The sequence below is a fragment of the Sycon ciliatum genome, chromosome 3 (assembly GCF_964019385.1).
Source record: "Sycon ciliatum chromosome 3, ocSycCili1.1, whole genome shotgun sequence".
In the NCBI taxonomy this organism is placed as follows: Eukaryota; Metazoa; Porifera; class Calcarea; order Leucosolenida; family Sycettidae; genus Sycon; species Sycon ciliatum.
The window spans coordinates 40,706,184-40,727,967 of record NC_088645.1 but is presented as its reverse complement, the minus strand read 5'-3'; the positions used below and the strand labels follow the sequence as shown (position 1 = coordinate 40,727,967).

The 21,784-nt window shown below is 48.8% G+C and overlaps 2 protein-coding genes and 1 non-coding gene across 3 annotated transcripts in view; 1 reads left to right on the top strand and 2 right to left on the bottom strand.

Moving 5' to 3' along the window:
* Nucleotides 1-1,509: 1,509 nt before the first annotated feature.
* LOC135812217 (iron-sulfur cluster co-chaperone protein HscB-like) lies at nucleotides 1,510-7,339 on the bottom strand. The gene is made up of 6 exons (XM_065325558.1): nucleotides 7,026-7,339; nucleotides 6,392-6,488; nucleotides 5,472-5,561; nucleotides 4,918-5,059; nucleotides 2,979-3,026; nucleotides 1,510-2,452 (listed from the first exon to the last, which is right to left on the bottom strand). The coding sequence occupies exons 1-6, from the start codon at nucleotides 7,259-7,261 to the stop codon at nucleotides 2,349-2,351; spliced, it is 717 nt and encodes a 238-aa protein (XP_065181630.1). The 5' UTR covers nucleotides 7,262-7,339; the 3' UTR covers nucleotides 1,510-2,348.
* Nucleotides 3,232-3,313, bottom strand: Trnas-gcu (transfer RNA serine (anticodon GCU)). Its single transcript has one exon. It is a non-coding gene; the product is annotated as a tRNA-Ser (tRNA).
* A 134-nt stretch (nucleotides 7,340-7,473) lies between the features above and the next one.
* The window catches only part of LOC135812213 (exonuclease 3'-5' domain-containing protein 2-like), a 19,252-nt gene continuing 4,941 nt past the window's right edge, over nucleotides 7,474-21,784 (top strand). Inside the window, exons 1-10 of the mRNA XM_065325549.1 lie at nucleotides 7,474-7,782; nucleotides 11,116-11,573; nucleotides 12,629-12,788; nucleotides 12,902-12,973; nucleotides 13,346-13,502; nucleotides 15,139-15,249; nucleotides 16,294-16,420; nucleotides 18,221-18,382; nucleotides 19,030-19,321; nucleotides 19,557-19,728. Of these exons, the coding sequence (XP_065181621.1) occupies nucleotides 7,761-7,782; nucleotides 11,116-11,573; nucleotides 12,629-12,788; nucleotides 12,902-12,973; nucleotides 13,346-13,502; nucleotides 15,139-15,249; nucleotides 16,294-16,420; nucleotides 18,221-18,382; nucleotides 19,030-19,321; nucleotides 19,557-19,728 (1,733 nt within the window). The 5' untranslated portion in view covers nucleotides 7,474-7,760. The remainder of the gene's footprint in view (nucleotides 7,783-11,115; nucleotides 11,574-12,628; nucleotides 12,789-12,901; nucleotides 12,974-13,345; nucleotides 13,503-15,138; nucleotides 15,250-16,293; nucleotides 16,421-18,220; nucleotides 18,383-19,029; nucleotides 19,322-19,556; nucleotides 19,729-21,784) is intronic.

The window sequence follows — 21,784 nt, the reverse complement described above, 5'->3', positions numbered from 1 at the left end:
CGAACAGAACACAAGAAAAGCACCAGAGTTCGGAGACAGCGACGCTGGGCGACAGTGGCACACAGGGTGAGACGGCTGGCAAGCAATCTCGTCAGGTCATGCCCGGCAGCTCGCATAGCATGGAGGGCATGTACCGGAGTCGCTCGGCGGTCGGGAATGTCGGCGGAGTGGGTGGCAGAGGCGGCAGCACTCAGCTCCGCTCCACGGCCAGTCTGAGACGTTTCTCCACGCCTGCCGTACGCGTTAACGTCGCTGATACCCTGGCTCGGGATTCTCTTGCCGAGGAGAGCCCAAGCGGTGCTGGGAAGGACGCCAAGGCAAGCAAGAAAACCGGACCGGCTGCATGGGGAATAGCCGCCGTCATCAAGGAGCTCGACGATCTCAGCCTGTCGCAGTACGGTGCGCAGTTCCAGCGCGAGGGCGTCACCGGCGAACTGTTCCTGCAGCTGGACGATGAGATGCTGCGCGATGACTTTGGCATCTCGAACCGCTTCCACCGCATGAAACTGATCAACTTCATAAGCAAGTGTCGCAAATAGGGACACTTTTCGGAAACTAGGAATATTTTTTCCGATAAACTTGCCGCAAAATATCTGCTTTCATTATCGGACTTGAGACTGATTTTTATTGGAAACTGCTAGCATTTAAAAAAAAACTAATCTAGCAATGCTGACACATGTATTTATAGTAAGTCACTGCAAGCAGGTTATGGACACAAACATACTGAGTGCTCATTGAAGTAGCATGCGCGAGCGGCGTGAATGCCTGCTATTTGAGTCGGCTCTCGCGTGGCGCATTGTCGCGACTCGGAAAGTGCTCGATGCATGCGGCAAACTACTACAAAAGACAATGTCGCGTGTTTGGGTCTGCAACGGCATCACGTGATACACCTGTACGCCTTATTTGCACATTGTGCATGATAGATACGGGGCTGCACACAAGCTTGCTTTGTGTTCAATTCTCTTCTAATCACTTCGTACTGGTTGCAGGCAGCAGCACGCCACATCATGGGAGGTTCTGAGGTCGCAGTACTGCATGGATAGAGGTGGGCAGGTGCACACTCTTGAGCTGATGTATTAATTTTTTTTAAATCTTTCTTTTTCATGCACGTGACCCCGAACCGTGGGGAGAGAGAGAGGGGGGGGGGGGGGGGGGGGGGACGTCTCTGTCAGGTGTATTCCAAGCACGTACAATTTAACCTCATGAAGTAAATAGCGCCGCGCTCAACTGCGCCAACGAGTGTCTGTGATGTTTGGACCATGTTACTTGTTTGTAACACACAGCATTATTCTATCCGTGAGGATAGATTTCAGAGGTCAATATTTTTATTGTGCGGCGGAATGCCTCATCGCGGGCATGCACGTAACCATGCAAAACTTCACACTTCACCTGCACATCGGCACGCACCCACATACGTGCCCATGAAGGTACATTTTGTCCTGTACCCCCTTGGCTTGTGGGTCCCGGCATAGTGCTGGATGTTGCAGTGCCACATCAGGTTACCAAGTGGGCAGTCTAACAGTCAATCACAAAACTGCGAGCTAAACAGAGCAAACGAAACTTTCCACATGCTGGTATTCTAAAATAAAATTTATATAAATATGCGCGTGGGCAGTCATCGATACCAAAGCATGGCATAGCTAGAGCATGCCAGCGCAAGGAATTCAATATTCACACGCGGTGCAGAACGTGACTCATGTTGGTCCAGTGCACGGCGAGAACTGTGCACAAGCACCTATCAGAAATGAATGGGCTTGATATGTTAGAGAAAGAGAGAGAGAGAGGGAGAGAGATTATCTCCTTCAGATACGCCCATCTGAGTCACAGCGGCAGAGGGACTACAGCCAATTGAGTAACAGTACCTAAATAAGTTGAAAACGACAACCAAGAATAGATGGACTGCCATACTTCATACAGTATGCTGCAAGCTAGTCTGTCTGCCTGCATTGGTGAATACACGGTCTGCCATGCAGAAGGCACACCGCAGGGCTGGTTTTCAAGCCCTACTGCTCTTCAGCGCTGCTCACTGTAATGCTCAATATTACACTGTCATGTCTATGCCGCTCAAACGAAGCCTTGGATAGGAACGCCTGAACTGGAGTGTGGGGAAACGATTCTCCCATACCGCCGCTGATTGGCCGACTGACCGACCGCAGGAGGTCTGGGCAACAGTGCTGGAGTGTTAACAGCGTGCATACGTCGTTCTGGACCACCAGTTCTCTTCGGCACGACGCTCCGTACGCTATGGACTCTGAACTTGACCGAACTGAGAGTGTTACCAGCACAAGTGTACTACATAGTATACTGACGGTAAGGATTCTCAAACAGATATTGCCGCGTCCCACAGCCTACGAAGCTATATCTGCAGCCAGCAGCTTGTCCTTGGCGCGTCGCTCCAAGTTGACAAAGTACTTCAGCTGACAGATCTGTTCGCGAGCCACCTCCAGGTTTTCTGCACGTGAACAGACGAACAAAATACCAGGAGAGCACGTTCAGAACACAACAGATAGTCTGTTTTCCAAAGTTGGTTCAGCAGGGCTTTTTTTTAGTGGAGGTGGTCATAATTTCAGGCTTCATTTATTTTTCATTGCTATCAGGTTCGGCCTCGTTTTCTCTGTGCTGTGCTGACGAGTCCGCAAAGGACGAAACAGTTCTGTCCGCAGATTGAGTAGTTTCAAGCTTTAATACAATAGTTTGAATAAGGCTATAAACAGTGCCAAATGCACAAACGATTTGTTTCTCTCTGTATGTTTTCGTCATGAGGCGTTGGCATAATCAGTTTGGCACATGCGAACCTGGGCAACCTCCATCCAATGGGGGCCCCAGCAAGCGGACGTGCTTATATTATAAATAATAATAATAATAAATGCACACTCATGACCATAAACACATTGAGTGAGAAAGGTTACGCTGTGAGTAAAGTTAAGTCAGTACACACCAACAAACATTCCCATTCTGGAGGGGAAACCCCTTCTGACCTTGTTCGAATGCTGCTGCGGCCTTTCCTGTGCAGGATTCGATTAGCTCTGTACAAGGAGAATGGCAGCAAAACAACGGCAACAAACAAGAGGAATTAGAAGATGAATACTGTGAAGACCTTGTCATTATACTGAAGTCAAAGAAAAAGGGCCTTCTGACCCACCAAATGTATTGAAAATGACAGCAAGGAAGATATTCAAAATGCAAGACAACTTCCATAGTTTTCAAAAAAGACCAAAAAAGGAGCAACCACGACGAAGATGGGATTCGAACCCACGCGGGCAGAGCCCAATGGATTAGCAGTCCATCGCCTTAACCACTCGGCCACCTCGTCATGCACGGGACAGAGACAGTCTTCAGGCAATTTGATCAAGTATAACTATAGGCAAGTCGAGTAAAAAGAGATTTCCAGCGGCAAGCTATTTCTCGGTACCCGATACCGCTTTACTGAGAGCTATGGTAGATTTGGAAATCTTCCAAAATTGAGAAGTATTATGGTAGAACATGGCCATAACGCAGTGAGTGCGTTCGATTACGCACTTGAATCGATCTTTCAATCCATCCGTGAATGGTCGGAGCTTGCAGAATCTCCTCCAGTAATCGAATGGCGTGAATCACAACGAGACCGAGTGTCGCTGTCAGTCTCATCACAGTGTGAACCTGTCATGCAACCAGCAACCATTCCACCAAGCTGATGCATGTAGCATCGGTTTCATCCTCCGCACCTCCAGGCGACGATGATCCACTTGCGCAGGACGCTGGGCAACTGTCCACCGCGACAGTGATCAATGGGAAGACCAGAACCAACAAGGGGCATTGGCCTGATGGAAGCCCGGTCGCCTATTATTGCCCCAGTTTCTGGAAAAAAATCCCCCCCCCCCCCATATGGAATGGCGAGTCTTTCTTCGCATCGTTGCCGGACTTGGAGTTGTGATCCTCCACTTGCCGATAGGCACTCAGCGGCGTCTTCCACTCATCGCTACAGTTGCCAGCTGTGACCGAAACTCCTTCTTTGGTGAGCGAATCCACAACATCTCACACGGCGCGAGCTCGGCCGATGTGTTTGCTTTTTATTTTCTGGTAAAAGCCTCCCTCAAGGTCTTCGCATCCCATGAGAACAAGGAAGCGTCTCCTCTCCGACTCGGTCCAGAGGTTTTGGCAAAGCCCTGGCTTGCTACTGAGCTTGCCCCTGAGCTTGATCGCTACCGTCCATTATGGGAAAAGAAAAAGAAACTGCACTAGCAAGAATAGTTTGATTTTCTGTCAACAGCTAAAACAACATGAAGCGCTCGAAACAGACGCTCCCTAGGCAAGGAAGACATTTCAACACGCGGCATCTTTACCCGCCACTGCGCTGCCCGGTTGAACCAGAAGCACCACTGGCTATTCTCACCATCCCACGTGAATCGTTTGAATCGATCACAGATCGATTCCGGCGCTTGCGACACGAAAATCGAGCGACTTGAACGCGCGAGATTCCATTCACGAATCGATTCAAGTGCGTCATCGCACGCACTCGCTGCATTGTCCAAGATTATCACGAGCCAAATGCCTCATGCCCCTTGTACAGATGTACAGTAAAAACTGCCCCAACGGACGCCTTTGTCGCAGCGAAAAAACTCTGAAGTCACTCAGCACATGCTGCTTTTCAGTAATGCCACTGCCCGCTGTATTATCACTTCCTTTACTGGCCTAACTGGCTTTTAATACTTCATTACCCACTCTACTCAGTATCATTACCCACTCTACTCAGTGTCATTACCTTCATTGGCTTTTTTATACTTTATTCTCCTTTTTAGTCGATATCATGTAATTAGGCAAATTTGCCTGTTTGTTCTTCGACTCTAAATAAACAAAAAAAACAAAAACTCAGCAAAATCGTTTTCCCGCGGCTAAGCGCGTTATGCTCACATTGGCACAATTTATTCACCACCGTACCTTGAACCTCGGGCAGGAATTCCGTGAGATCCTGCTCCGACTCGATGGCATCCAGGGAGTCGTTCAGGTCCATGACGTGCATGAGAAACGTCTGGTCGGTCGATGTCGTGCCATCCTCCACGGCCATGTTGCCCAGCTGCAGCTGGACACGAGAAAGACGTACAATGCACGGACACGACAGCAAGAGAAACAGTTGTCGTCGTCGCGGTGCAATCAACACCGAACACAGTGAGCGGAGTTATTCGCGGCATTAGCGGGAGTCGTGAGTTCTCTATCGGACGCGAAAACATATTTACTTTGGGGAGGGGGGGGGGAGGGGGGAGGGGGGGGGGAGGGGGGGAGGGGGGGGGGAGGGGGGTCTCACTAGAGTTTCACTGTATTCGAGTTTCACTGTACCCTGAACATGACTAGGGTTTGGTGACACTCGCACAAGCTGCGTTAGCTGAACTTGCGTGCAAAAGGATGACCACATGTTGAAGAAAAGCAGGGAAGTAGGGAGGTGGGGGTCATATTGCTTCGATATATCACTCTGGGTGAAACACTGATTGCCTTACCATGTAGAGGCCGCGGGATAATGGCGATGATAGCGTCTGGAATGCATTGTTGACGAGTGATGACTGGTCAGCGGAGTAGGTTTGTGCTTGCTGACAGTCACAGATCATAGACACCAGTGCAGATAGTCCGTACACACGCGCACACACGCACACACACACACACACACACACATGCACACACGTGCACACACACACACACACACACACACACACACACACACACACACGCACAAACGCACACAAGCAAACACAAACATATACCACCACCGCCACCACGCATACACGAAACCACACAGTGCAACACACACAGAAATAAGCCTCTCCCTTTAGCTAAAATTCTTCTTCCAATGACTCTAGCAAGTGGGAAAACCGCATGCATATCAATAAACTGGGTAACCTGACATGAAATGCTGGGTGTACAGATAAAAGCTTCTTGCAGTCCATTGGATCCACCTGGAGTGGTCGTTGACACCACCCTGGTAACAGTTGTCACACATTTGCTGCCTAAGAAATTCTATTCTTTGTAAGAATAACTTTCTTGGAGACAGGAAGCTTATCAGGGACAGAAGAAACTAAAAATCTCAAGCCATTCATAGCCATCATCATCAATAAGGACTCCGAAAACTGGTTCATGATTTTCGGAGTCCTTATTGATGATGATGGTGATGAATTTTAAGGATGGCAATAACAAACAGAACCAGCTGAAGCGTCATTTCACAAAGGTTTTATTGAGATGTCACGAAACAAATTCAAGAGAAATTCTAGAGAAACCTCGCCGCCTGTTCAAATGGTGATGAATAGCTTGAGATTTGTAGTTTTTTCTGTCCCTTAGTAAGCATAGTGGTCATACAGACCCGGAGATTGCTGAGCCCACACGCTGGTCTCTTCACCAGCTATGGCATGTGAGGGAAATTGTGTACCTGAGGTTGATTCGAAAACTTGTCCGGATGCAGCTGAGTTTGCAGGCGGCGAAACGATTTCTGCAGTTCAGCCGAGTCCAGCGTGAATGACCGTGTGCTGCACAAACACAAAACACACAGGCACAAGTGCACATACACACACGCACATGCACACACACACACACACACACACACACACACACACACACACACACACACACACACACACACACACACACACATTACCTTATGACCGGCGCTGATCGAAGTTGAACATTGCAACAGCTATTCCTGTAATGTCGTACTGATCGTACCAGCTCGCCCCAGCCTTAAGGCCTTCCCGACAGGCTCTTACATCCCGTATCGTCGTGCCAGTCAAATGAGAACCAGACTTTAGGAACAAAGCTTTAGTTGTTGCAAAGGTGTGAAAACGTCTTCATTTAAACGTGTGTGCTCAGAGATGATAGCACGATCGTCTACACTTTCATCTTGGCATTTTGCAATAATTTATAGCCTTATAGCCTTGCGGTTTCCTGAAGAGAACTGATCGAAAGTCATGATTGGGATAAAAGAATATTTATACTGTGCAATATTTCGTGTGGCGTTCTTGATTCTAGGATTTCCTCAGAAGAAAATGCAAACCAATGGTGCTCACCAGCCGAGAATAGAAAAGTAGTCTCGCTTCGGATTCACTGGTAGCACGACGTTCTTCTCGCAGCCACAGAAGAATCCTTCAGCGTCGATCGTGTCATCACAGCTCCAGCATGACTGAGGAGAAGTGTTCGAACAATGGCGTGCTGCAGATCTGGATGTGTGAAACACGGGTCCCAAACACACTGGTTGTCTGGCAGCCACAGCAGCAAACATTCTGTGGCATCCTGCCCTGAACATAATGATTGGGTAAGTTTTCTAACTAAAACATGAAACAAATCCTCTCCAACTCTTTGAACCTTTCCTTTCTCTCCATTTCTGTCTGCGTTGCACTCACGCGGGCCAAAACCGCGTTGGCCGCACGTGCATGTGGTCGTTGGCTAGACAACGGGAAATGGCGTCATTGCTTCTTGAGATCTCAATCTTCAAATTATTTTCAATTTTTTGTAGCTTTTGACAGTCGAATGCTTTTCCCTTTGCAGCTTTTTCGATTCCGAGATAAGAGGGTTAGGAAGCAAACAGTGCATGTAGAGCACTCGGAAGGTCTTGTTGAGCTCAGTGGACAGTTAGGGAGGAAGAACAGCATACACAGTACTTCATCGCCCTTTGCTTCAGTTGTCGTCCGTATTGCAAGTACAACTAAGAACTGGGTGTTGCAGTTGTGCCACTGGCTGTTTGTGGCAGGATTTCTGCTGTGCAGTGCAGAATGGACATTGTACTCCACTAACTCTTCAGGGATATGTCATTCTTACTCAGACGAAGTAAGCAAATGCAGTGATCGATGTTGTTACGTGTAACGGAGAAATAGATTCATGAATGAGAGAGAGAGAGAGAGAGAGAGAGAGAGAGAGAGAGAGAGAGAGAGAGAGAGAGAGAGAGAGAGAGAGAGAGAGAGAGAGAGAGAGAGAGAGAGAGAGAGAGAGAGAGAGAGAGAGAGAGAGAGAGAGAGAGAGAGAGAGAGAGAGAGAGAGAGAGAGAGAGAGAGAGAGAGAGAGAGAGAGAGAGAGAGAGAGAGAGAGAGAGAGAGAGAGAGAGAGAGAGACAGAGAGAGAGAGAGATGAGAGAGAGAGAGAGGCAGAGACAGAGGCAGAGACACAGAGAGAGACACAGAGAGAGACACAGAGAGAGACACAGAGAGAGAGAAATGGGTACTATAGCAGGCAGTGTTACCATGGGAGCGTTCCGCAACGGAACTTGAGCTTTGTGGGTATTCAGCAAGAGCCACGCCCTGTAGAAACTAAGCGGATACGAAGAGACACGGCGTTTCCATGGTAACACTACCCACTAGAGTACTAGCAAGAGTACATGAAAACCAGAGTGTGCAGCTCGGATGGGTTGCTGTCACGGCGGAATTCCGTGATTACATCATCTAAGTGATGTGCGTGCAAGCAGGATTCAAGCAGCTCTTTCTGCACAACTGCAGCTCAGTTGTATGCACTACGCCACTTCCCGCCTCATATCTGCGCCAGATATGATGTTATCACGGAATGGACCACTTGCCATTTGTACAGATCCACGAAATCCCGTAGACCCGGAAGGGTGTTGAATGTCTGCTATGCATGCGCATTTGACCAATTTTCGCGTCATAATTCAATGACAAGCAATCGCTTTTCCAGCTTCTTCACTTTGGTTAGAACTAATGACTAGCTAGATCTTTGTCAGAAACAGGTTTTCGTATGAAATGCCTTCATGCCCCATTTCTTAGTGGAAATAGCAGAAAACACAACAGGGTCCTGCACATTCAACACCCTTCCGGGTCTACGGGATTTCGTGGATCTGTACAAATGGCAAGTGGTCCATTCCGCCGTGACAGACGCCCATAGTAGAAAATGCCCCGAGCTGCGCACTCTGGTTTTCATGTACTCTTCCTACTACCTGTGTTGGCGGAGACAATAATAAAAAAAAACCAAATTTCCGGGGAAAAGCGATTACTCAACACATCCCTAAGTGCACAATGCACTCCTGTATTAAAGGCTACAAAAAAATTGTCAAGGTCCACGGCAGTAAAATCGTCTTTCTGACATTGCCACTCGCACTTGACAATAGCGCCTGTCCAAATGTGCAGTTATATTGAGCCATGTACACTTTTCATCACTCAATGGGGTCTTAGTAATAGTGAATCTTTCTTCCCAGCAGCAAATGTTGGTTTTTATACATGGTGTGTAACTACTCAGTGCTATTTGCACTGATGATAAAATAGTTCAGATGGTGAGCCAAGGAAAAATTTGTAACATGGGGAATCTTTGGAATTAGCACTAATATCACTAATATCCATGAACCTTCCAAGTTGAAAGGCCGTTGGTTAGCGCTATCGGGCAGTGCTCAAGCTGACTTTCACGCCGTGGAACGTCTCAGTACTCCCTGTCAGTGTTTGTGCTAGATTGTGCACATCTGACTGTTCAAAATCTGGTTTGCTTGGTGGACTCGATCGCATAACTTGTGCCCACAATTTCCCATGTTACAATAAATAATAAGTACAGTTGTGGCCAATGAAATCTGACTCACGTGCCGAAAGCAGCGCCAAGGCGCATTGTTTCCCTCGGATGGTTTTTTTCCCACCGTGCATGATGTAAATGAAGTGAAAACGCAGCCCTACTTTTGACTCATGGGTCGGATTTTCGTTGGGCACGAATTTTAATGGCGATGAACAATATAAAGTCTGCACTCATGTCGCAATCATTGCGACCGAAGCGTTTTGGACACAAAACCTACTTCACGAAGTGCTTTGGTTGCAATGTTTGTGACGTGAGAGCGCATTTTTATATCGCTATAATAGTTGACACGTTATCTGTCGCTTGTCCAACGCTAACACTAATAAGCAAGATACTGAAGAGTCAGAACATGCAGCAATTCACTTAGCACAATACTGACTGTAATGACTGTTTTTTCTTGTTGATCACTACGTCCAATGTCCGCTTCGCTGATTCTGCTGATTGCTATAATAATGGTATGTGCTCAAGCAAAGCTACAATGTCATGATTGAAAGTTACAAAAACTACAATACAGTAAGACCTGTCAAAGTGACCACTCGGATAAGGCGACCACCTGTCCTTGAAGACCACTGAAACCAGGGCCAAGTGATGCTATTTCCAGTCAATTGACCCTGTATAAGGAGACCACCTGGTAACAGAGACCACGCTTTGAAGGTCCTATGAGCGGTCGTCTTTGACAGGTTCCACTGTATCTGCAAGGGTGCAAGAGTGATTGCATTAGACACCCTTAGCAAACCACGGTAACGCTATTTTTTTTACGGTACTCGTACCTTGATGTACCAAATAGCGTTGAAGCTGCAGCGTAAAAACGTTACGGGTGCTGATGTATCGTTGTGACCAACGGTACTCGTTTTCGCCAAATATTGCGTAGGGCGTACCCATTTCACCTTGTATCGCGTATATAGGTTATGCGATAACGTCAAATCCACCATATATAGGAGCCAGTTGGGGTGGCAAAATGCCCAAAGCGGGTACAGAAACCCCTTATATAGAATAATTTGGGGTGGCAAACATACTATAAGACGTGTATCGCATAACCTCTATATAGCGCCATAAATGGTTGTAGCGCGTGAAATATGAGCTATACACATGGCAACAGCGCACTAACACTAGAGTGCTTCTTGCTAACGGTCGAACCCAAATCTCGGTATCTTTCCCCTTACGTTAATACCGTTACATAACTTTATTTGTTGCTATTCAAAGGGTGTCTACAAGAGTACATACCCCCAAGAGTGTGCAACTCCAACATACCCTGCTGTCCCGACAGAATTTCAAGATGACGTCATTATTTATGATGCAATGCTCCTTGCACCAGTGATTTACAACATGCGTGCGGGTGTCAACGCATCGCACGTTTTTCTCTGCAATAATTTGTACAGGATCAGATGGGCTTCGGTCCACGACACGCTCCGGATTCGTCTGATAATCCATGTACAGTGCGCAGTGCATCATAAAAATGACGTCAACTTGAAATTCTCTCGGGACAGCACCCATAGTCGAGTTGCACACTCTTGGGGGGTTATGTACTCTTGGTGTCTATTGTCGCAAAGGTGTGAAAACAGTGTAAAAGCAGTGTTATTCTTTCGTTCTGAATTCTCCTAGGTGCATCTCTGACCCATCCGTGCCCGTCCCCGCAGATGTCTATTGTCTCCTGCTACCAGCGCTACTGCCACCACCTCGTCGCCAAGGTGACGTCGACGATGCCCAGGAAACCAGTTGCCACGGCAGCAACGGTGGCAAGACGGGGTTATGGGTGCGGGGCGCGGCGCGATCACTCGCGCCGACGGCGGGAGAACACCGTCTGCTCCAGCGGCAGTACAAGCGCTGCATTGCAGTTTGCAAGGGCTTCCTCGCAGTCAACTATGAACTCGCTGGACGAAGAGGGGTTGGCGAGCGTAGAAAGCCGGATGGAGCAGAACCGCAAGATCATTAACGACATTGCCCAAGGCGTGGAGACCGAGTTCCGCGAGAGTGTGTCACAAATGGTTCTGCCCACGGTGAAGAAGAACTGGGCAAGCAAAAGTATAGGTAAAATGCCATCCGGAAAAGTTACGTTCAAGGTAAGAAGACGTTCATTACGCTTTTTTTATTTTATTTTTTATTTTCACCTTTGGCCAGTATGACTACTACAGTGTTCACTTCTTCTTGGGGGGTTAGACACGGGGAAGTTGTCATACAGGGTTGGCACAGGGTGCGGTGACCTGGACAGGCTGGGGTGGATAGCAAGCAGTCGGAATGAACGGGCTCAACTCGCCGTATTTGCCGGAGTATGGGCCGCACGACGATGCATAGGGTAAATGTCTGTATTTCGTGACAAAATATCTGTCTGTGGCTTATACTCTCACTGTGCAACTTATACTGCAGTGCGGCGTATACCCTGGAAACAAGAGTACATGAAAACTAGAGTGTGCAGCTTGGGGCCTTTTCTGCTATGGGTGTCTGTCACGGCGAAATCCGTGATTACATCATATTTGGCCCAGATCTGAGGCGGGAAATCGCGTAGTGCGTACAACTGAGCTGCAGTTGTGCAGAAAAAGACCTGCTTGAATCCTGCTTGTACGCACTACATCACTAAAATGATGTAATCACGGAATTCCGCCGTGACAGCCACCCATCCGAGCTGCACACTCTGGTCTTCATGTACTCTTGCTGGAAACTACAGTACGTACAGGTATCCTTGGCGATGTTCACACTCACTAAAGTTTTGCTGGGACGCGGAAGGTTTGATGGTGCCTCCATGACACAAGTGCTACTGATCATGTAGGGATTTGTTTTCATTTCCATCGCAAAATTACTATAATTTTGGTCTCTGCCAGTGGTCCTGGAGTGCGGCAGGGACCTGGAAAATACCATGCACTGGAGATTAAAAACCGTGTGTGTGTGTGTGTGTGTGTGTGTGTCTGCGTGTGTGTGCGTGTCTGCGTGTGTGTGCGTGTGTGTGTGTGCGTGCGTGCGTGTGTGTGTGTGTGTGTGTGTGTGTGTACGTGTGTGTGTCCGTGCACGTGTGTGTGTATGTTTGTGTGTGTGTGTGTGTGTGTGTGTGTGTGTGTGTATGTTTGTGTGTGTGTGTGTGTGTGTACTTGTGTGTGTGTGTGTGTGTTTTTTGATGGGACAGGCTGGAAAGGTTGCTCCTGATCTTCAGCATCTTCCTCCCTACGAGAAGCCTGGCCTGCAGACAATCCTAACAAACAACGCCAAGGACTTGGAGGCAGCGATTGACAAGCACTTTCTGCCTAGGCTCCTTCCGTTTTGCCCACCAGAAGTTCGCGATAAAGGTCAGTGCGTGCTTTTGGCTTTGCACTGTGTGGCTCGCCGGCAGCTAACGCCTCATGCTCGTCCTTCGTAATGACAATGAGCCTTCCCGTATATGGCCTTTTCTCTTCTGCAGAGGATGTCACGTCTGAAGACATCTTGAAGGTGTTGGACATGGCGGAGGAGCCACTGATGTCGGGCTTGGATGGTTAGTATGCACACGATAAATGCAGTTTCAGCAAATAGTTACGCTGGATGTCGATAAGGCACGTACGGGGGTTGCCTTTGGCAAATGCATTTTTTTAATGGTCTCTGAAGATTTTTCAAAATCTGCACTGGTCTCTTCGTTATGGGCTGTTCCGGAGATTATGCGAGTACACTCTGCTTCTCGTGTGTTCCAACCTGCTCTCTCTCTCTCTTTCTCTCTCTCTCTTCTCTCTCTCTCTCTCTCTCTCTCTCTCTCTCTCTCTCTCTCTCTCTCTCTCTCTCTCTCTCTCTCTCTCTCTCTCTCTCTCTCTTCCTCTCTCTTCCTCACTGTTGACAATCAATATCATCTGCTGTTGATGTCATGTCTTACCAGGTGATGGCAAGTATCGTGCCTGTGTTTGCGGACTGGACACCGAAGGCCGCTACATTGTACTTATCCAGCTTTCAATGGGCGACTGTGCCATCTTGTACCGCAGCTGGGCACTCTGCAAGTTCCCGGAGAACTTCAAGCGCCTACTCCGGAGCAAGGGGTGAGCTAAGAGGAGTCAAACTGTTGTGTTTCTTGTAGCGCAGTGATGGCTCCACCTAGCTCTGCTGATGAGACTTGTAAACCAAGTCGAAACAGCTAGCTGCTTGGAGATTGTGTACAGTTGACTGCCGATTATCCGAATGTCAACTGTCCGAACGGTCAATTATCCGAAATGCCTGTATGCACCGAATTCAAGGGACGAGAATGAGTTTTGCAGATTTTCCTCACCCAAAGCGCAAGAGAATGGTTCGCATGGGGTGTATGGCAACATGTTGGCATCAGATTTTGTCCCAATGTTGTCGTTTTGAAGAGCTGAAGCGTGTCTAATTCCTGTGGTACTGCCGAAGAGAATGAGAAATGAAGAAAACAGATGGGAATGTGCATGGTTTAGATTGATGTGTGTCCTTATCCGAACATACTCCTCATCCAAACACCCTGGAGACAACCCCGCGCCCCGAGGGTTGGGGATAATCGGCACTCTACTGGATGGCTATAGATTATCATTTTTTTTTAAATATTATTACTATACATGTTTCTGCGCACTTCATTTCCTTGAGAAATACGGGGATTTCCGCCCTGTAGCTTAGTTTCAGGTAAACGTAGCACATTTTCAGTTGTATGAGGATTGCCTTGTTACCCTTGCTCTGTGCCTGAACTGCAATAGAGAGGTTCCGGAGTACGATTTTTCGCGCCAAAATCCGTAGAGGCGCTGCGGATTTTTTATACGTCGTTTCCGAGCAGTGAAATGCTCCGGAGTACGGAACTTATGTGTTTGCCGTCATTGCCTAGGTTACGATCGCTAACACGTCGCATTCCCGCGCTATGCCTTTATATTTTGAAAATGTGTACCGAAATCAAAACTTCCCGCCGAAAATCCATGTTTCTTGTACCAAATTTGTACGCGAAAAATCGTTCTGCACCCGATGACGCAAAATCTCCATACGAAACATGGTTCGTATGAAAGCCAGTCCACACGGATTCTCCGTGCCGAAAAATCGTACGGAGCACGCCTCGAAAAAATCCGTAGAGCCCATACGGATTTTGGCACGGAAAATCGTACCCCAGAACCTCTCTAATATTTGAACCGACTGTCACTGTCCTATTGTGCATTTGATTTTTGTAGCAAATTTTGTGTTTCTTCAAGGATCAAGGTGCAGCTGCAGCTCCTAAGGCTTGATTCTTACATGACACGTGATCGTTGCCGGGGCCATGGCCAATAGGCGGTCTTCCTGCCCCGGGCATAATCAGGCCATCAGGACCGTTTGACGTCGTTTCTGGAAGTTCAGGACCGTTTGACGTCATCTCGTGAATTTCAGGACCGTTGACGTCTTTTCGGGAATAATTCGACCTTTCGACCTTTGACCTTCCCTAAATATGTTGCTTCGTGCTGTAAGAAATCAAATCAAGCACGCTCTGTCTGTGTCATGTTGGCTGAATCTTGCCCTTGCCTGCAGCCCTCGGACCTATGGCCCTTGGGCTGCAGGCTCGAGCAAGATTCAGCCATCATGACCTCCTGAGTGTGCTTGATTACATACTCCTTGGAGGTGGCGGCGTTCCCACGGATGCGGAAAACTCTGCCCCCGGCCGAGTCTCACGCAAACCGTGTTTTTTGCGTTTATTTTTTCTGTGTTGTCCAGTCTAGTGAAGCTGGGCGTGGGCGTTGTGGAGGATGGCCAGGCAATCCTCAAACAGCACCAGCAGGTAGTGGCCGGCTGTGTGGACCTGCGCAACCTTGCACACGTCGTCTCGTAAGTCTACCTGCGCGTGCACCTGTCCAACTCTAGTGGACTACTATTCGGCAGCCAATCCATGTCCTCCTCAGAATACATGTACTTGTAGTAGGAAGCGTTTTAAACTGTATCCGGCGTCAAGTGTTGTAGTAGTACAGTAGTCTGCACGGTGAGCACATCCCGTACGCACGTGCCCTCATTATGCACGCACACACACACACACACACACACACACACACACACACACACACACACACACACACACACACACACACACACACACACACACACACACACACACACACACACACACCTTTCATGTCCTTACTTTATACACTGCTGTGGATGGGGAATAAAGGCTTCTTCTTGACCACGCAACATCTAGTTCTGCTCTCGCTGCTGTAACGTTTGCGTTTGTTCAACATCAACAACAAAACTACGCTGTACAGCTGCAGACAACGACTGAGCCTTACACTCATACCTCGTTTATCCGAGCGGTCCGGGACCGAACACTGCCCGTAACTTTGACATGTCCGTAGTTGAGAACCGCGTACATTTTGTTGGGCAAAGGCCATAGATATGGCGTGTGATGTCACTATTTCCACAAACAAAGTTACAAAACAGTAGTAATATTTTCACTGAAACGCGCCCAAATACCCGTGACTTCGGGGTCCTGATTCCCGAGGTACGAGCGTACACGTATGTACATAGAACAAGGAAAGAAAAAGATGACCTACCGGGATGCATATGATGTACACAGTATGGGAATGTGTAGGGATAACCGATCCAAGAACGGATCGGGTACATGGGTACAATCGCCTCATGAGAGTACTATCTACTTGTGGATATGTGTAACGGGACCACAACAGCTGTGTGGTTTGGTTATCAGGTTTCAACTGCTGTAAGTTTCGAGTCTTGTCGATGATGTATTATTGTGTGGATGTTCAAGTTGCTGTGAAAGCATTTTATTTTTGGTGCGTGTGTGTGTGTGTGTGCGTGTGTGTGCGTGCGTGCGTGCGTGTCTGTGTGTTTATGTGCGTGCGTTCACCTGTCGGCCTGCAGCGTGTGCTGTCAGACGACTATTCACGGCATGTCGTTGCGCATGCTCGCCGGCCAGTTTGCGGAGGCCCGCCTGTCCAAGACCTACCAAGTCAGCGACTGGGGACGAACTACTCTCTCCGATGGACAGGTCGGTGCTACCGTTGTGCTGTGCTCTGCGTCAGTGAATGACATGACCTACGGTACTGTCGGGCGCCGAAGAACGGAGCGCCGAAGAACGACCAGGCTAGAATTTCGTCAAGCACAGCATATCAAAGTATACACGAGGACTCAACTGCCCATAGGCTATAATACATGGAAATAAGAACGGTCTAGGCTAGGAGGCTGGCCCCTCATGGCCCAGTTCTTCGGCGACCGACAGTACTGTACACGATGTCATGTACAGCACTGTAACAATGCTAGGCCGATTTTTCCGCCGATGCTTCGACACCGACTCCGACATGAAATCGGCCGACTGGGTCTGACTACCTATGCGCACACACAAATTTGTCGGAAACGCGTGCGACAACACCGTCCACACCGGGCCAGTTTCGCGCCGATCTTGAGGATTTTTCGTACGATTCATAGAAAAATCGGCGCCGTGTGGACCAGGCATAAGGCGCCGAGGAACGGAGTGCCGAAGAACCGACAGGCTAGAAGGCTAAGCACAGCATACCAATGTGCACACGGTGACTCCACTGTGCATAGACTGTAATACATGAAAATAAAAACGGTCTAGGCTGCGTGGCTGCCTCGCGCCCCCCCCCCCCCCTCCAGTACGTGTGGGTGTGGATATGTGTGGGTGTGTGTGTGGGGGGGGGGGGGGGGGGTGTCGGAGCAGAGAGGTGCATGTCAGTGCCCTCGGTGTCATCGTTGGTTCCGGAGCCGCGGAGGCTTGGCTATGCATCGTTGCTCCGCTTCCACCTCGTGCCCAGTACCGACCGAACCAGCTGCTGTTGTCACCGATAACACTACCGCTCGGACTTGCTGCAATGCTGACTGTGACATCTGCAATCGTTGTTTCCGCTCAACCCAGGGACGCAACCGCCATCGCTGTTCAACGCACTGCCACCGTCCAACGGCCAGAGAACGGGACAAGTGCCCGCATATCTGGATCTGCTCTCGCCGGTTCCGACTAGTCTCGCATCTGGAGTGCCATCGGGTGGCGTGCTCTTTCTCTCTCTCTGCTGCTCCTCCGGGGCCCATGTGACCCTAGTGGTAGTGGCTCTACAGGACAGGACAGGGTGTGTGTGGTGTGGTGTGTGTGTGTGTGTGTGTGTGTGTGTGTATGTGTGTGTGTGTGTGTGTGTGTGTGTGCATGTGTGTGTGTGTGTGAGAGAGAGAGAGAGAGAGAGAGAGAGAGAGAGAGAGATTGTGTGTACGTACGTATGTACATGCATAGCAGACTCAGCGGAGGACGTTCAGGTTGGTTGTAACTCTGAGTTTCATGCCGCTAGGCAATCATCAGACAACGGATACGTATGTACATATGTGTGCGTATACACGTTGACGGTTGAGGGTACGTACTGAGTTTTGGCACTGCGCGGCCCAGCGCTGTTTGTATGGCCTACCCACATGACCCGGCATGTTCTCTAATATTCACTACTTGAAAAATAAGTATAAACCCTTCCTTGGACAATAAGTTCCTCATAGCTACTTCAGTAGTTGTCATTGTATACCTTACCTTCCATCGTGCCAAGTTTTATCACCTCAAGTGCACGTGTTGTTGTCCAAAGTCTAAGTTCAAGTTGTCGAAAGATAAGCGACAATATTGATGACGCGGACCGAGTACATGTTCTGATGTTATACGTACATGTACAGTGGAGGTTAAAGGCTGTGTAGCTGTGACTTCAAGTTTCACGCATTTCATCAATTATCAGTTAGCAGCATTGGGCATTTCTCTGCTTGGAGCTGCCTTGATCGGCCTTGTTTGTTCTTCTGTTCCGTGCAGGTCAGTTACGCTGCGCGCGACGCTACCATTGCGGAGGACATCTTCAACAAGATGAAGGGCTCCCTGGACGGCGCGGGGCTGACGGCGGTGCAGCTGGTGCGACTCTTCAAGCAGTTCTCCGACAGCAAGCAGCTGGTGTCGTTCAGTCGCAATCAGGCTGTTGTAAGTGTGCTGTCGCTTGTGACAGTCTCTGCACGCAAGCTGCCTTGACTTGCGCTGCATCATTCTTTACCATGTTCCAGGGGGAGTGGAGAGAGGCGCGTATTGAGAAATGTATTCTCAAAATTAGGCTGCACATTTTACTCTCAATGCCCCTTGAATGGTCGAAATGTTGGTTAAAAAAGGGGTACATTATACTCGAGGGCTCGTCATACTCCGGCAATTACTTCTCTCTCTCTTTTCTATCTCTCTATCTCTCTATCTACCTCTCTCTCTCTCTCTCTCTCTCTCTCTCTCTCTCTCTCTCTCTCTCTCTCTCTCTCCTCTCTCTCTCTCTCTCTCTCTCTCTCTTCTCTCTCCTCTCTCCCTCCCTCCCTCTATCTCTCTCCCTCCCTCCCTCCCTCTCCCTCCCCCCCTCCTCTCTCCTCTCTCTCTCTCTCTCTCTCTCTCTCTCTCTCTCTCTCTCTCTCTCTCTCTCTCTCTCTCTCTCTCTCTCTCTTTTATTTTATTTTATTTTGATTCGCAAATTCAAACGGGCATAGAACCCAATAACAAGAAAGCGAATTCTCTCTGTCCCTCCCTCCCTTCCTCTACCCCTTCTTTCTAACCTCTATGTCTGTGTTATGAATTGTATTCTGAATGCGCTGCAGAGCATGAGTGAGCCAATCAGTCCAGACGAGGCAGTGCGCCTGAGCGAGGAGCTGTCTGCGGAGGACCAGCGCGCTAAGTCAGGCGCAGCGACTGCTGATGGTTCCAAACCGCCGGCGCAGACGAAGCGTGAGCTTGGCAAGGAGGTTGACGCAGTGTGTGCGTCCATGGAGCAACAGCAGCGCAGGAAGAAGCCGATGTACAGCAACTGTCGCCTCGTGGATCGGAACGGTCACTTCTTGGCCATGGTAGACGAGTCCAGGTCTAAGTGGTACCTGAACAAAAAGCTAGCCGGTGGGTTGTCTCCTGCTCTCTCTCTCTCTCTCTCTCTCTCTCTCTCTCTCTCTCTCTCTCTCTCTCTCTCTCTCTCTCTCTCTCTCTCTCTCTCTCTCTCTCTCTCCCAATATTAAGACACTGGTTGCCAAAGACAGAGTTTTATTGTATTGCTTTGCTCGTTGGAATTAGTTTGGCTCCGTGTAAGCAAACTTGCAACTGACTTCATTCTGTTGTGATGTGAATCTGTCTATAGAAATTGTATCTGAGTCCCCGGATAGTTGTGTGACCCTGAAGCTGAAGTTCGACACTCCGGTTCCGAATTGCCTACGCACGCACAGCGACGAGCCGAGGAAGAACATCTGCGCGGTTTGCGGCTCTACGGAGATCCACGCGGTGCTGGCCGTCATCCCCAATCTGTACCGTAGGTATGTTTTAGGTGTGGTTTACCGTATGCGATTGCATCATTAGTTGTGATGGCAAGGATGGCCAGGTCGCGGCACAGCGCATGAAAGCGATACACAAGCGACTCACCGTCATGCACAGGTCATGCACTTAATAGCGTCCATGAGCGGTTCCGCTGTGTACTAGTACTTGGCACCCGTAAGCGATTCCGGAATTCTCATCACTATGGCGTCGTCTTTCGCAACACCTCTACACTGAGGTAACAGGGCCAGGGGAGGGGAAATGTGGTTTGTAGTCATGTATGGCAGGAGGAGGGGGGGGGGGGGGCAGAGACAGTTATATGGGATTCAGATGCAAACAGTCGGGAGACTGGGAGACAAAAGCAGCCAGGTTCCAACAGGCGGACAACAGAGACAGAGAGACGGACACACTGCTCGACATTCATCTGAACTGGGGTCGGTCCGCGCAATTGTACATCAATGCACTTCATTATCAGTACCGCCAAGAGTACCTAGCCCCAAGAGTGTGCAACTCTGGTCTCCGTGCTATATCTGCTGTGCGCAGCACACTATCTCCATTAGGGGCCATCCGTAAATATAGATATTTATTTAGAAACGAAAACTAGTCGTTTAGGGGGGGGGGGGGGGGAGGGGGTTGAGCGCCTGTTCGTTTCTCGAAAAATATCGATGCACAGTTTGTATGTGTGGGCACGTCCAGAAACGAAAAGAAAAAATATCGATACTATGCATCGCTTGTATGTGTTCGTTTCTTAGGGAGGGAGGGGGGGGGGGGGAGGGGGGTTGAAGAGAAACGACTAGTTTTTGTATCTAAATAAATATCGGTATTTACGGATGGCCCCTTAGGTAGTGAAATGACGATCAAGCTGCTTGGATTGAGATTTCCTGCGGTTTAGCCTTTAAAAGGATTCCAGGCGCTCTACGATACATTCAAAGGAAGTGCCTGTGCGCGACGCATCAAGTACACACCCATCCGAAGTCTCCGAGAATTGTGGATTATACCGTAGACGCCCCTTTATACGCCCACTCGAAATTACGTCCATTACGTCCGCCCTTCGTGTACACGCCCAGTCAGGGGAAGTCAACGCTTTTGTTTCAAACTAGCGCCCATGCCCATGTATACGCCCAGGTATGCCGGCAACACCAGTACACGTACATGCACAGGGTCTGGTACCCAATACTTACTGCTATCCCTATTCCAAGTATACGCCCGGTTCCAAAATAATACCCGTGCCCTTGTATACGCCCGGCGCCTATGCACGGGCTTTTACGGTATTTCAGTATGCTCTGTCTCCGTATCAATGTGTTTGGCCTAGTTTCCTAACTCTTGACAGCTTTTTTGCAGTGAAATTCATGATTCTGTGATTTCTTTTGTTTCAGCATTGGTGTTCACGCCTGCGTGAACGGCATTTGGAAACAGGAAACCATAGCAGGTCAATAATGATGCCATAGCTCACAGCTCGTGGCTCCGTGCTGCAGGCAGCGCGCCGCGCCAGACTCTGTAATGCAGAGTTGCACACTCTTGGGCTTACCGTCTTTTCCCGATTATAAGTCGCACCCCCATTTTCAGGTTTGAGCCTTATTTTTTTCCATATATTCACTTCAGTAGTAAGTCATGCTCGTTTGTAATTCGCACCCCCCCCCCCCTTTCTACCCTGTTCTTTATGTAAAAAGGTGCGACTTATAATCGGGGAAATACGGTACATCCTCTTGGTAGCGCACGTGCACGAACAGTCTTTCACAACACTACGTGGGGACGGGCTCTCAAATCTGGAGGAGGCACGCGTCACAGCAGAGTTCAGAGAATTTGTTTGGCTTGGACTTCTGGTTAGACAGTGCTTGAATGCATCGTTGCCGTGATTGATACGCAAAAAAAAGAAAAAGAAAATATGCAAATTTGAAACTCGGGTGTTGAGCCATAACTAAATGTAGAAAAAAGGGCATAATTATGGATACGAGTTAAGAGTAACTCTCCATCACTGTAACTGGATACTATATACAGTCAGAAAGTGCAATAACTAGGCACACAACTGACCGAGTACTGAGACATTTGACGCCCTGA

Coding starts and splice junctions, on each gene's coding strand:
- LOC135812217 (XM_065325558.1), bottom strand. CDS start 7,261: ATGTTCAGGGCAGGATGCCACAGAATGTTTGCTGCTGTGGCTGCCAGA. Junction 6,489..7,025: donor TACTTTTCTATTCTCGGCTG/GTGAGCACCATT, acceptor GTGTTTGTGCAG/CACACGGTCATTCACGCTGG. Junction 5,562..6,391: donor AGTTTTCGAATCAACCTCAG/GTACACAATTTC, acceptor TGTGACTGTCAG/CAAGCACAAACCTACTCCGC.